Genomic DNA, 15,591 nt, shown 5'->3' on the forward strand with positions numbered 1-15,591 from the left:
GCATAAATGAACAAGGGGTTTGGAACTCAGGGTAAACAGGTGTAGAGGATAAGATAGAAAGTTCAAGAATAGCAAACTTATCAGTCCGATGACTTTAGAATGCAGTTTTTGAGCAGTGATCGTTGGCGCCAAGGCCTTGGTGTATAAGGGGTCCGGTGTAGTCCTGGAGGAGATGGCGTCCTGGATCCTGAAAGCGGTAGTGAATCCTCATGGTCCGGTCGGCGATTGGCGGGTCTAGGAGCGGTGAGCGGGAAAGAACATGGTCCTTTGCCTTATCAGAATACAGAGATAATAATTAGTTGAATGCAGGTGTAACGGGAAACCACTCACGGCAGGTGACCCAACTTCCCCGACGATACGTGCGGGCGTCAATGTCCTGAGTATGGGACTTGTGACTCATGGTCAATGCTGTCAGAGGAGACCGGTTGCGTCTTTGTTGGCAGTGTCTGGTCACAGCTCTCAAACCCCTCTGGCTGTGGTCTGCTTTGTCTGGATGCCCAAGAGTAGGAGCTCTGACACTGCCCTCCTGCGCTCTGTGCGTTCCCACTCTGACTGATTTCCCGCATGATGCAGCTCTTTTAACTTAGTCGTGCCCCCTACACCCAAGTGCAAAGGTCGGTCCGGGGTCTTATGCTTTCCCCCATGCAATCTGGGTGACAGCCCAGATAGTTTCGGATCCGTCACGGAGTAGGTATGCCTGATCTGGGTCTTCCCCTTACACTCATCTGTTTTTTTCGGTCCTGATATTGGAACGTTTTTTTTCCACACATATGGGTATGAGCCCTTATACAGAGACTAGAATGGACCAGGCAAAGGAGCCAGAAGTGACATTAAAAATTGAATATAGTGTTTATTTTTTATTTATAACAGTTTATTTTCCAGGAGCTGCGGATTTGCAGAGTCACCGTTATCCTACAGCAAAAATTAGGATTGAAGCAGATTTTAACTCCCTCACTGAATACAATAAGAAAATCGGCAACTGTTCTGTAACATAAATTTACATGCTGCCTAGACAACATGTCAATTTCCTGCAGATTTTTGTTTTGTGCAGCATTAGGATGGGATTTCTAAAATTAATTTTGCTGCGACTGTAAATTGCTGCAGATTTTCTACCTGCAAATCTTTACGGAAAATTGGAAATCTTTATACTGTACTATGTGCACCCATACTATAATAGTAATCAATCTTCTATGTGTGCATTACATTACTGAGAGAGATTTTAATCCATAGAAAGTAAACAGAAAAAATTCTGATTTAAAGCAAGCAACCATATTTAAAACTACAATGAATTGATTCAGTAAAAAATATTAGAAAATGTTATAAAATATAATTTTACAGTGATTAATGTTTAATTGCTGGAAACTCTAAGGCCACATTCACACGTTGACTATTTTACCTCAGTATTTGTAAACCAAAACCAGGAATGGAAGACTCAGGGAAAAGTATAATAGAAACATGTCACCACTTTTGGATATATCACACACTCCTGGTTTTGGCTCACAGATACTGGGGTAAAAAAAAAAATCACCAAATATTGAACTCATATGTACGTCAAAGGTAGTGTCCTTGCCTTAGCGCAGAGACAGACTGCCGTATTTCTCGTACGAGAATGGCATCGTAAACTTCGCACTGGCTGTTGGCTCTCCTGACCTGAGCTTGACCGATGCATAGTAATCCATCATGCTGTCTTGTTCAGGTCAAAAGAGGTGCCAGGCAAGTCCGTGCAGTGCAAGGCGATTCTCCCACGAGAAATACGGCAGTCTGTCTCTGCCCTTATATGTGTGCTCGCACACCAAACCCACATCTTTCCCTATACTTGATGGTTGATTTAATCAGGGATCTATAGCCTCTATCTGAAGTGCTCTGTCCACGGTTGTTAACCAATTAAATCAATCACTGACAGCAGGATTTAACATGCGCCAACCAGAATCTGTTGCATCTGTCGATCAGCACCCCTGTCAAGTGATTGCGGGACATTGATGGGTTGGCATGACAGCCAGGGGTCTGCTAATGACTCCATGCCTGTCATTACGATTCTCCTATTAACGTCGGTGAAGCAATACTACATATAGCACAGGCGATTGGACGATGACAGCTTCAAGTGTCCTAAAAGGAATATTGAAGTCAGAAAAAAGTTTAAAAAAAAAAAGATTTTAAAAATATGAAAAAAAAAACAAAATCACCCTCTTTTTTGCCCATTAAAAATAGAACAATACAAATATCTGGTATTGCTGCATTCAGAAATGTCCAATCTATCAAAATATAAAATAAATTATTCAGTTTGGTAAACAGTGTAACGAGAAATAAAATCAAAATGCCAGAATTATGACCAAATCATTGTATCTACCACCCGAACATGGTATCATTAAAAATGTCAGCTCAGGGCGCAAAAAATAAGCTCTCAAAAATCCTAAAAAATGAAAACATTATGGGTTTCGTAAAATTGGAGATAAAAACAAATTTTTTAATATTTTTATTTACAAATTTCAGAATTTTTTTTCACTACATAAATAAACAAAAACTATACTTGCGTGGTATCTATGTACTCATAGTGACCTTGGGGAATCATATTGTCAGGTAAGCTTTGCCATATAGTGAACAAGGTAAATAAAAGCCCAGAAAACAATTGTGGAATTGCACTTTGTTTGCAATTTTAACACACTTGGAATTTTTTTCCCACTTTCCAGTACACTGTGTGATAAAATGAATGGTGTCATTGAAAAGTACAACGTTTTCCGCAAAAAAACAAGCTATTTTATGGCTATACTGACAAAAAAAAGCTCTTGCAAGAAGGAGGAAAAAACAAAAATAGAAAATTGCTGGGTAGTGAAGGGGTTAATTCTAGCCCTGTATAAACAGTATGACCCTTTTAAATTCATTCTTTGTATATCCCCACCCACTATTTATGTATTAATTTAATAATTTTATGTGTTTTATTTTCATATATTTCCTTGCTCTCGCAGGCTAGCTATTGATCTATTCATTTAAACAGATATTGAACATATTTTGCTAAATAACCAGTATGTTACCTCTGGAATGCAAACCAGTCCCAGCACCATGCATAGTAGAACTAAGTTAACGCCATACATCCACCTAAGGAATATGAAATAAGATGCTACAGATGATCCAAAGTGACCTTTAATTAAAAAGAAAGCATTAGTATTCATAAAAATTGACTACACAAATAACATTGACTTAATGTTATGAATAATTATTTCTAACACAGTTTCATTTTTATGGAAAATTAGATTCATTTTACTAATAAAGACTAATAATCATTGGTATGAATGCAAAAATATAAAGTCTTTCACTAGTAAATTTCTAGCTTAAAAGGTTTGTTCATTTTCAATAATTTTTTACCCTGGTTGAAGCTAGCTACAAAACAACAAATCGCACTGTAGTCTCCTTCGCCGGGTCCTCTGGCGAGTCTTCGCTGCTTATCCCGGATTCTGGCTTTGACTGCCATACTGACATCACATTGATAGTGCAACAGCCAATCAGTGAGCTCAGCAGCTCTGATGGACGTTTTGTTTATACTGGCAGAGCCATTGAGGTCACTGATTGGCTGCCACGCTGTCAAGTTGATATCAGTGCCGCAATCAATACCAGAAACCATGAGCAGTGGTGTTGGACAATCGCTGGCGGATCCAGGGAAAGTGAATACGTTGCAGTTTGTTGAGTTTGTTGCTTTAAAACAGAAACAAATAAAATGGAACAACCCCTTTAATTTATATTTCCTTCTCTTCTGTTTAGTTATCATTGAATATTAGGCCTTGTGCACATTACTACAGACCAAATACGATTGCTATTGATTTCACTGGAGCCATGCATGCTACTGTATATACAGTTTTCAAAAGAAAATACATTATATTATAAATATGCCCCTTTGGACTGAGCATATCAGGTTGATTGCTTTACTCAAAGAATTTTACAACACAGTCCTTAAGTTAAAGGATCACTCTAGTGGGGGGGTATTCTTGACCCCTCTTTTACTTATCAGTAATATGTGTAAAGTATGTGCATTCAAATATTTACTGATCACTGTCACTTGCCGCTTCCACCACTACGTTGGTCCGCTTCTATGTCATGTGACCTGAGCTCTGACAGGCCGGCTCACATAGCAGAATGTTAGCTCCATTCTTAATGTAATCCGATGAGAGCTTGTTTCTGAGGGCTAGCTCACATGAGCGTATAACACGGCCGAGTGCTATTCAATGTTTAATCAGATAGCACTCGGACCAATGTTATACCATGGGGCAGTGCAGATTCTCTATTTTTTTCTCATACTGACCAGAGCATGCACACCTATTCAAGTCTGTGTGCATGTAAAATATCCGTCTGCACTCGGATGTCACTGAGTGTAGTCCGATTTACGCGGACACTGACAATGTAGAAGGTGGAGAAATGTCTCCGTCTCCTCCGCACCGATGCTGCGATTCTCTCATGCGAGAGATCACAGTAAACTGACTCAAGCGTCATTAACATAATAGGCCTTAGTCTCCTGCATTAGGGAATATGTGACTCTGGCCTAAGTCTCAAAAATGTGAATTGAGGAAGTGACCTCCGGTCCACACAGGAGACACTGTGAGCTGGCAGGTCACACATGAGACACTGTGAGCTGGCAGGTCACACATGAGACACTGTGAGGTGGCAGGTCATACAGGAGACACTGTGAGCTGGCAGGTCATACAGGAGACACTGTGAGCTGGCAGGACACACAGGAGACACTGTAAGGCTACGTTCACATTTGCGTTGTCAAACAGAGGAGACACTGTGAGCTGAGAGGACCTTATCTAAAGCCATAGGCAGTAAGGGACTACAACACCACCACGCTGAAGGAAGGCTTTTAACTCCACCTGGTAAAGGGGACTCTGGATCCGCTTCCAAGCTGGCCGGACCCTGCCTGCCCTGTGATCTGGTGCTCTGGACTGTGGCTGCAAACCTGTGTCCTCGTTCTTCACTGCACTTCTCACCATCTTCCATCTACACACCGGGAGCCGTGGGGATATACTTCACCTGTGGGAAGGTATACCATCTAGCTGCCATAACCCCTTAAAGAAGCGTCGGTCCCCATTGACCGAATACCACAGGTGGCGTCACGAACATAACCTTTATTCCCTATAAAGACCTTTCCCTTTTACATGGGCGCCCAGGGCCACAGATCGGGTCGCCACCATGACATCCCCCTGTGAAGGCAGGACCCGGTACCGAGTACCCCAAGGCCCTGGCAGGCGACTCACTGGCAGGTCACACAGGAGACACTGTGAGCTGGCAGGTCACACAGGAGACACTGTGAGCTGGCAGGTCACACAGGAGACACTGTGAGCTGGCAGGTCACACAGGAGACACTGTGAGCTGGCAGGTCACACAGGAGACACTGTAAGCTGGCAGGTGACAGAGGAGACCAGGTACGGAGTGAGGCTGAAATTCAGCCCTGGCATTTGAAATCACACAGGCCCATGTTGTCCACGTCCCCATGCACCAGATAGGATATATTACTAATATTACTCTGGATAGAGGAAAGCAAGACTTACTACAAAACCAATATTTCTAATGATACCTGTGACCTGCTGGGGTAAGTGCCAGAGTCAGCGACTTGGTGCTTGGTCACAACTTTTAACAGTATGGATGTCTTGAGAACACAGACTTTGTTAACAACGTAGCAGACAAGGCAGCCCAGAACCAGACAGGCCCTTCTGGCATTTGCCAGAATTGCCAGATTGCCAGTCCGGCCTTGGAGGAGACACTGTAAGCTGGCATGTGACACAGGAGACACTGTGAGCTGGCAGGTCACACAGGAGACACTGTAAGCTGGCAGGTGACACAGGAGACACTGTAAGCTGGCATGCGACACAGGAGACACTGTTAGCTGGCAGGTCACACAGGAGACACTGTAAGCTGGCAGGTGACACAAGAGACACTGTAAGCTGGCATGTGACACAGGAGACACTGTGAGCTGGAAGGTCACACAGGAGACATTGTGAGCTGGCAGGTGATACAGGAGACACTGTAAGCTTGCAGGTGACACAGGAGACAATGTAAGCTGGCAGGTGACACAGGAGACACTGTGAGCTGGCAGGTCACACAAGAGACACTGTAAGCTGGCATGTGACACAGGAGACACTGTGAGCTGGCAGGTCACACAGGAGATTGTTGTGAATTAGACTTTTTTGGCTCCCTCTTGTGGTCACTAGTGATATGACTCTGGGATTGTCTTTCCTCAGTTTGGCACCCACCTGGGTCGTTAGTCCAGGGGTGTTGCTATTTGAACTTCCTGAATTCTCAGTCTGGTGCTTGGCATCGTTGTAATCAGTCCTTTCTGTTTGCTCCTGTCTGCTGGTCTTGGTTCCTGCAAAATTAAGCTAAGTCTTGCTTCCTTGTTTTTTGGTTATTTGCATTGCTCTTATTTTTTGTCCAGCTTGTACTAAATGTGATTCCTGATTTTGCTGGAAGCTCTAGGGGGCTGGTATTCTCCCCCCGGGCCGTTAGACGGTTCGGGGGTTCTTGAATATCCAGCGTGGAAATTTTGATAGGGTTTTTGCTGACCGTATAAGTCATCTTACTATATTCTGCTATTAGTCAGTGGGCCTCTCTTTGCTAAATACCTAGTTCATTCTTATGTTTGTCTTTTCTTCTTACCTCACCGTTATTATTTGTTGGGGGCTTGTATCCAACTTTTGGGGTCTTTTCTCTGGAGGCAAGAAAGGTCTATCTTTTCCCTTCTAGGGTTAGTTAGTTCTCCGGCTGGCGCGAGACATCTAGAACCAACGTAGGCACGTTCCCCGGCTGCTGCTATTTGTGGTGCTAGGATTAGATATACGGTCAGCCCAGTTACCACTGCCTTATGAGCTGGTTTTTTGTGTTTGCAGACTTAGTATTTATTTCTGAGACCCTCTGCCATTGGGGTCATAACAGGAGATACTGTGAGCTGGCAGGTCACACAGTAGACACTGTGAGCTGGTAGGTCACACAGGAGATATTGTGAGCTGGCAGGTCACACAGGAGACAAAGTGAGCTGGCAGGTCACACAGGAGACACTGTGAGCTGGCAGGCCACACAGGAGACACTGTGAGCTGGCAGGTCACACAGGAGACACTGTGAGCTGGCAGGTCACACAGGAGACACTGTAAGCTGGCAGGTCACACAGGAGACACTGTAAGCTGGCAGGTCACACAGGAGACACTGTGAGCTGGCAGGTCACACAGGAGACACTGTGAGCTGGCAGGTCACACAGGAGACACTGTAAGGCTTTTTGTGACGCATGCGTCCAATTTTGGCCTGATTTTCGGCGCAAAAAAAATGCAACATGCAGCGTCCTGTGCGCCCTGACGCTAGCACCAAAAATGACGCATGCATCACAAAACGCAAGACAACGCATGTCCATGCGCCCCCATGTTAAATATAGGGGCGCATGACGCATGCGCCGCTATGCGTCGCCGAACCTGCGCCCGACACTGTGAGCTGGAAGGTCACACTTGTGGCCACATGATGCAAGAGAGGAAGCGGCAGAAGACAATAACCAAAAAGTATTTTACTGCAAACATTTTATACACGTTACTGATTGCTAACAAAAGGGGGAAATTTGAAAAATAAAATGTCGGAAAGGTCAATACAAGCTTGTGCACACACTCGATAATTTCAGACAGACAAAACCAACGGATAGCACTCGTACCTATGAAATTTTGAGGCCTGTACAAATGTCCTAATTTTTCCTTTGACCAAGTGGTACAAGGATAAAATCAGATACATGTCCGATTTTGATCCGAGTATCGATCAAGATCAGCAATGCAAGTCAATTGGTCCATGAACGACATCGGACCGCACTCAGTTGACACCTAAGTGCAGTACAATTTTCATGGGCTAAAATAATGGAGAAGGTGAAGAAACTTTTTTTTCTCTTCACTTTCAACAAAAACTGATGCCATTCTGATGAAACAGAGTCTGGTCAGAATAATAGGACCGTTTTTCTTGAATGGAGAGAAAACGGTCACATGCATACCAAAATTTGTATGATTTAATGTATGAACTTTTTTATTAGTTGTTAAAAATAATGCATTACTAAAGCAACTCGTTTAAACTATTGGAAATCTGAGCCATCCGTTAGAACTTGTTGAAACGTTTTTCTTTTTTATTTGTTATTAATAAACAATTTACAAAATATTACTGTTGAATAATAAAATAAATACACTTACTTTCAATTTCCTTAATTTTCATTTCCCAAGGTACGCAGGCAGTTTTAAAATTTTCAAAATCTCTTTTGAACTTCATCCATTTCTGCAATTAGTAAGTTATATATTCGTACTTTAGAATATAGGCAATATTTAAAAATAAAAAAAACACTGTTCCAATTTATTATGCAAATTGGATTTATGTGTCATAAGGATGCACTTTTTTTATTTTTCAGATAAACTCATGGATGATATTGTGTCTCCAGACTCTTTGGATCACTGAAATCAATCTCAAACATCTGTGATAATTAGTTGGCCAGGGTAGCCTAGTTTAGGGCTCATTTCCACATGGGAGAATCACGTCCGTATCTCGCATGTGGAAACCAAGCTCTGGTGCCGGCACTTGGGAGCGGAGCATGCGGCCGCATAGGAACACATGGAGCTGCATGCTCCGCTCTGGAGAGCCGGCGCCACAGCTTGGTTTCCACATGCGAGATACAGACGTGTTTCTCGCATGTGGAAATGAGCCCATAAGGCTATGTTCTCATAGCGTTTTTGCTGCCTGTTGTTTTTTTTTTTTTTTGCAGCTTTTGTTAGGCAAATTTTCTGCTTCATTTCACAGTACCGGCAAAGTCAGAGATTTCAGAAATCTCATGCACAGACCTTGCTTTTTTCTTGACTGTTTTGTCAAAGAGCTTGGTTTTTCATGTCAATTCTTTCAGTGTTTTTTCATTGTATTCTACTCATTGAAAGCAATAGGTGGTGCAAAAATGCAATTATCAGGTTTTGCTGCACTTTCAGTGCCAAAGCCTAGCGAAGTTGAATCAGATTTTTTTAAGGCACTAAACTTTATCAGCATGCACAAGGAACAAATGTACTCTGACAAAAGCACAGTAAAAAAGCACCAAAAACCTATGCAAGAAATGCAGCCAAAACTAAGCAAACTAAGAAGGAGGTTCACATTATTAAGCAGGCTACAGCATTCAAGCAAAACAGGAAAAAAAGCTCTCTACTGCCAAAAAGCATCACATAGTTCAATGCCATGGACAAGGTATGAAAACAAATTCATTGGATTAAGAAAACAGCTTCTAAAATAAAATTACAATGCAGCAATCAGATATTTGGATCTGCTGATGCCTCTGGAGTCCTGTAAGGGGATGAATGAGTGAGGAGACACACACACACAGTAAAGTCTAAACCAACTGTCTGAAAGTGAACATTGTCATCTACTTACTAAAGATGATAAGAAAAGAGAAAGCTGAGAGAATTACACAAGTAGGAACTGAAGACCAAAATACACATCCCCTGAGGGAAAAGAATAGTGGAGATGTCAGGTGACAGCATAGTTAATAATAATAAAAAGCCCGGAAAGGCAAAAAAGTGGTGAAGTCGGTACCTGGACCTGTAGCTGGACAATCGTGTGAGCAGTGGAGTTGGTTTATAGCCACCATTATGAGAGACCAGATTCAAGTAAAAGAACCAAGAAACCCAATCCGAGTGAAGAACTGAGAGACCAGACTCAATTGAAGACCCGAGAGACCAGACCTGAGTAAAAAAACCGAGAGACCAGACCTGAATGAAGACCAAAGAGAACCGAGAGAAACCAGAGCTGGGAGAACTGAGCCAAGTGAGCAGAGCCAGAACCGAGAGAGAGAGACAACTAGGCTGCAGCGGAGGGATGTTTGTGTGAGCCGTCACTTCCAGACATACAGTACAAAGTGGGGACCGGGGCTGTGCTTTGGGCAACGAAGTTGGCCAGCTTGACGAGTTTGCCGAGTGAATCTAATCTGAGACTTGCAGCCTAGCAGATAATATTGTCAACCTCCCATTAATTCCTGTTGTCACGAATTTGCCGCCACAGAGAGAAGCCCAAAGATCAGAGTGCAATTATTAGGCCGGGGTCACACTAAGCATAAAAAAAAATCAGTACGATTCTCACTGCTGAGAGTCGCATGAGTGTAATGCAAGTCTCATTCAAATAGAATGTGATTTTTCACAACCTAGCAACCGATTTACATCCGAATGCAGTGTGATTGCTATCCGATTGCAATACGATTTTAACATCGTCTTTTACATAGAGCAATTCTCTATGTCATATTCACATGATTTTCAAAGAAAATATTCTTAAAAAAAGTTGGGTGATAGTTGGGGGGGTTGATGTCACCTTTGCATTGTCAGGTGACATCAAACCCCAAGGTTATATATCGTATAAAACCACACACACCCAGAAAAAAGTCCTTTAATTGAAAGAATGACACAGACGGGCGGCTGAGAGCTGATGTTTTTAGCCTGGGGGGCAATATCCATGGTCACTTCCTAGGGTCCCTCATTTTAATAGCCAGTAAAGGCTAAGGATACAGTTGTGAGCTGATAGTAATAGCCTGGGAGGCTCCATGGGTATTACTCCCTTCCCAAGCTATAGACATTGGCCCCCAGCCATCGGCTTTCCCTCTGCTGGTTAAGTAAATTACGCTGGAGCCCACACCATTTGTTTTCAGAAAAAAAACCTTATATTTATTAAATACATATAGAGAAAGCTGCACACACACTGAACTAATTGTATATGCCACTGACATCTGTATATCTATCTATTCTATGTGTATTTACTGTGTGTAATCCATCTATTCTATGCTGTCGGCTCCTGCTGTGATTTTACAGTACGTGGCTGATGAATTCCCAGCTTTTCTTCTATCTATCTATGTAATATATATATAAATATATATATATATATATGTATATATATATATATATGTGCCACTGACACCTATTCTATGTGTATATATCTATTCTATTCCATTCTATATAACCTGTATATGGTGGCGCAAAGTGTCAATATGATATAAATCCTTGCAGCGATACCAACAAACCTCCACAAATGGTTTGTAGACAAATATAGGGTATATAGAAAATAGTATACACCTAGGTGTATACAGGTACGCGCTAGATAATAGCAGATAAAAGTAAATGACCTGTGTAATAAAATGAACTTGTACACCACAATATATATGTACTGGTGCAATATCTTAGTAAATGTAGTAGGTTAGTAAATGTCAATTGACACAGGTACCATCCTGATTGGTGCTAATAGCATAAAAAGGATTAGATGAGGAGTACATGCAAGTCTTCCTACCTCCAGTGATGAATCCTTAGAGAACTGGAGGGTTATAGTACTGCTGCCGTGGTTCCAGAAGAATCCAAATGAAAAGTCCAAGCAAGTGGCTGCTCCGGCCGGTAGCAGCCACCTTAAACTAACCTCCGGGTAGGAGCGGGATCCTGTCGAGCCAGACGCTGCATGGAGTAAGAGCGGTAAGTCTGGATGGTACGCAGCCTTCGTGACCTCACAGATCATGTGACCGCTACCCAAGCCTGAGAGTGAGTACGGAGTGCAGTGAGGATCCGAAACGCGTCGGTCGATAGATCCTCACTGCACTCCGTACTCACTCTCACTCTCGGGCTTGGGTAGCGGTCACGTGATCTGTGACGTCACGAAGGTCCTGCATACCATCCGGACTTACCGCTCTTACTCCACGCGGCATCTGGCTCGACAGGATCCCGCTCCTACCCGGAGGTTAGTTTAAGGTGGCTGCTACCGGCCGGAGCAGCCACTTGCTTGAATATTTCATTTGGATTCTTCTGGAACCACAGCAGCAGTACTATAACCCTCTAGTTCTCTAAGGATTCATCACTGGAGGTAGGAAGACTTGCATGTACTCCTCATCTAATCCTTTTTATGCTATTAGCACTCATCAGGATGGTACCTGTGTCAATTGACATTTACTAAGATATTGCACCAGTACATATATATTGTGGTGTACAAGTTCATTTTATTACACAGGTCATTTACTTCTATCTGCTATTATCTAGCGCGTACCTGTATCCACCTAGGTGTATACTATTTTCCATATACTCTATTCTATTCTAACCTGTCACTCTGTAATTTTACTGTACACGGCAGATGAATTGCCAGCTTTTCAAAGGACAAGGTGCATAAAATCAGACAGCACTCGCATGGTCAGAGTGCTGTGCAATTTTTTCTCTCACCCATAGGCTTGCGTGGTGAGTCTTGGACGATATATGTGCATAATCGCAACCTGCTGCAATTTTACACGCACGCCAAATATGCCTGAGAAAAAAACGCTGATGTAAGCATCCTGTCATGATCTATTTTTGGATGTGTGGCAGCTCTAGCTCCACTATGATTAAAATGCAGCTTTCTTCCTTTCAGGCCACCATCCTGTAAATAGGCACCTGATGCATCAGCTGACTGTCGGTGATAGAGCAATCTATGTTGACCAAGCCTAGAGCAAGGACCTCTCTGGCTGAAGTGGTGAATCTGCTGGTTACGTGGAGTTGGTCTGGGTGCCTTTCTTCTGCTTTGCAGCAGAGAAAGTAGTTAAGCTAAGTTTTGTGTTTTTACCTTGTCTGTCTTGTGTTTGTCACTGTCCCCTGTGTTGTACCATCTGCAGTGGGGAGGCTAGCGCCCTTGCCGGCCAGCGCAGTTGCCAGGGCAGTGTGAGGTGACAGCGAGGGATGAGGTTCTTGATGGCAACGAGTGGAAGGACCCGCTTAGGGCATTAGGGGAGTGCAGGGACACCCTCAGGTTGAAGCTCAGGAGGTGTTCATCCTTCATTCCCTATTGGTAGGGCCTTCCTCTCCCCATTTCCATCCCATTGAATGTGTGCTGTGCTGTTTGCTGTCCGACCCCCTGTTTGGTCATTACATTCCATGACACTGCCCCATAGATTAACACTGGGCTGAGTGCTATGTGATGTTTTCTTGCATAGCACTTGGCTGTATTCTACAATAGTGTGACTCCGGCCTTAGAAGCACTTTACCTTCATATTTATGGTGTAAATTTCTTTTAGCAGTGCAGGGGTTATTCAGCTCAGTTGAGAGCTCCTGGAAGCTATTCTGCATTAAGGCTCTCAGCTGTGCACTGTTAGCCACTATCATCTCTTATATAGTCAGGGCCCTGGCGATCACTCATTGTTAGAGCTATCTTATGCTGCATGGCTGGAAGTTGTTATTGGAGAAGGCATTTGGTGGATTTATCTGTGACTGTTGCTAGGTTTTGAGTGTGTGATAATTGCCTTTCTTCTCCTACTTTGGTGTAACCCCATCCTCCACTCCTCGGTGTTTACCTCTGTTGTTTATGTGTGTATATTTGTATGATTGGTATTTTACTTTATCCCTGTTCATATTACCTTGTTAGTTCGGTTGGTGTATTGCTGTATACTACTACTTTATTCTTCCATGGATGGGGAAAAGGTACAGACTGACAGCAGATTCTGGAGCTAAGGCAAGGTACGTGGCTCCAGTGTCTTCACCATCATAAGTAATCCGGGGAACAGGGTGAGCTAGCGCAACCCTAGCATTAGGGACAGGGAAGAAGCTCCTGGTCCCAGGTCACCCGTCAGCTGTGTCATGACCCCGGGGAACAAGAACATTAAGGTGGATGCCTTATCTTCTTGTTTTCCTGGGAGGTGGAGATAATTGTGAACCAGTTCCTATACTACAACAATGGGTATTTATTGCTTCTATATGCTCCGATCTTGAGAGAGAGGTTGTTGAGGCTCAGGAGGATGCCCCTGCTGCCTGTCCATTAGGGAAATTGTTTGTACCTGTAAATCTCTGTCTGAGAGTTATTAGAGAACATCATGATTCGGTCTTGGCCAGACATCTTGCTAATAAAGCCACCACAGATCTTCCTACTCAGCATTTTTAGTGGTTGGGGTACATCAAAATGTCCGGGAGTATGTATTTGCCTGCAGTGTGCGCGTTCTAAAACCTCTTACTCGTCCGTCTGGGTATCTCCAACCATTGGAGAGTCCCAGTAGACCTTGGACTCATTTATCGGTTTATTTTATAACTGATCTACCTGTGTCAGCAGTTAATAGGTACTTTTTAACAGTCTCATGAACCTCAAGGTGTAGGATCCTCCAGACGCTTGTATCTGTGCATAAGCCTACTATTTCATCACTCCTAAAGAGTGCTCACAAGCAGAAATTGTTGTAGTGGGTCCAGACATACATGGAGATTAATTTTAAAACAGTCTTGTTTACTGATGAGTGCTGTGCAACCCTGAATGGTCCAGATGGATTGGGTAGTGGATGGCTGGTGGATGGCCACCGTGTCCCAACAAGGCTGCAGTATCAGCAAGAGGTGGCGGAGTCATGTTCTGAGCCGGAATCATGGGAAGTGAGCTTGTATGCTTCTTTAGGTTCCCTGTGGTGTGACAATGACCCAGGCAAAGTATATAGCCTTTGTGAGAGACTTCTTTCTTCCATGGTAAAAAAAAGATGAACTGTGCCATCCGTAGCACAATAATCTTCATGCATGACAATGCACCATCTCATGCTGCAAAGAATACCTCTGGCTCTGAGTCATTGGCTGCTATGGGCATAAAAGGAGAAAAACTCATGGTGTGGCCACCATCCTCATCTGACTTCAACCCTATTGAGAAGCTTTGGAGTAGCTTCAAGCAAGAAATGTAGGAGTGTGGAAGGCAATTCACATCAAAACAGCAGCTCTGGGTGGCTATGCTGAGATCATGGTAAGAAATTCAAGCAGGAACAATCCAAAAACTCACAAGTTCAATGGAGAATTGTGAAATGGATATCAAAGAAGGGGTCCTTTGGTATCATGTAACTTGGCCTGTTAAGATGATTTTGATTGAAAAAGCTTTTGATTTCAGTAAATGTGACCTCTTAATGCTGAAAATTCAACAAATGATAATTTTCCGTTTTTTACAACCTATAAAATGTTTGGAAACTCTGTTGTGCATAATAATTTTAGAACAATGCATTGTGAGCTTTTTTAGTCTCTATAAAAATATTATTATCTTTGGGAGGTTTGTCCATTAAAATTTGATTTGTATTCTAAGGATTGATACCTACCTCCAGTGCCGATGCCATTCCAGTGGTGTCACCAACCAGCGGCTACTTCACTGTCCCCTCCTTTGGACATAACTGACATCCGAAGGAAATGAAAGCTCCAGCTGCTATCTCACTTCCTCCAGTTGTCTGAAGGTGGGGACATTGCAGTGGCCGCTGTTTGGACACAAGGATTGTATGAAATAACAATGCCACATGATTCCCTGGAGACCCAGTGCCGACCCTGCTGGAACAACGCTGGCACTGGAGGCGAGCATAGGTGCTATTATTTTATAAGGGTGAACATGATTGAAAGGGGTTTGTCCAAGTAGTGGATAACCCCTTTAAGTGTCTTTAAACAAGATGGTAGACAAGATGGTAGACAGCAGCTGGAAAAACTTAAGCTTTTAACTACGCTAAAAGAAAACAGTTCACCTTGCTTATAAACATTTAGAAGGATGTATATTTTTTGCGTACAAACCTCAAAAGTATTAAAATTTTCACTACTCGTGTTATGTTAAAGTGATAGGAAATTGCTAGAATATGCCATC

At 43.0% G+C, this 15,591-nt stretch overlaps 1 protein-coding gene across 1 annotated transcript in view; it reads right to left on the reverse strand.

Moving 5' to 3' along the window:
* The window catches only part of LOC143760690 (transmembrane channel-like protein 2-B), a 255,526-nt gene that overhangs the window by 163,915 nt on the left and 76,020 nt on the right, over positions 1 to 15,591 (reverse strand). Inside the window, exons 6-7 of the mRNA XM_077249045.1 lie at positions 8,193 to 8,274; positions 3,030 to 3,136 (exon numbers count right to left, since the gene is read on the reverse strand). Coding sequence (XP_077105160.1) covers positions 3,030 to 3,136; positions 8,193 to 8,274 — 189 coding nt within the window. The remainder of the gene's footprint in view (positions 1 to 3,029; positions 3,137 to 8,192; positions 8,275 to 15,591) is intronic.

The sequence above is a fragment of the Ranitomeya variabilis genome, chromosome 1 (genome assembly GCF_051348905.1).
Source record: "Ranitomeya variabilis isolate aRanVar5 chromosome 1, aRanVar5.hap1, whole genome shotgun sequence".
Classification (NCBI taxonomy): domain Eukaryota; kingdom Metazoa; phylum Chordata; class Amphibia; order Anura; family Dendrobatidae; genus Ranitomeya; species Ranitomeya variabilis.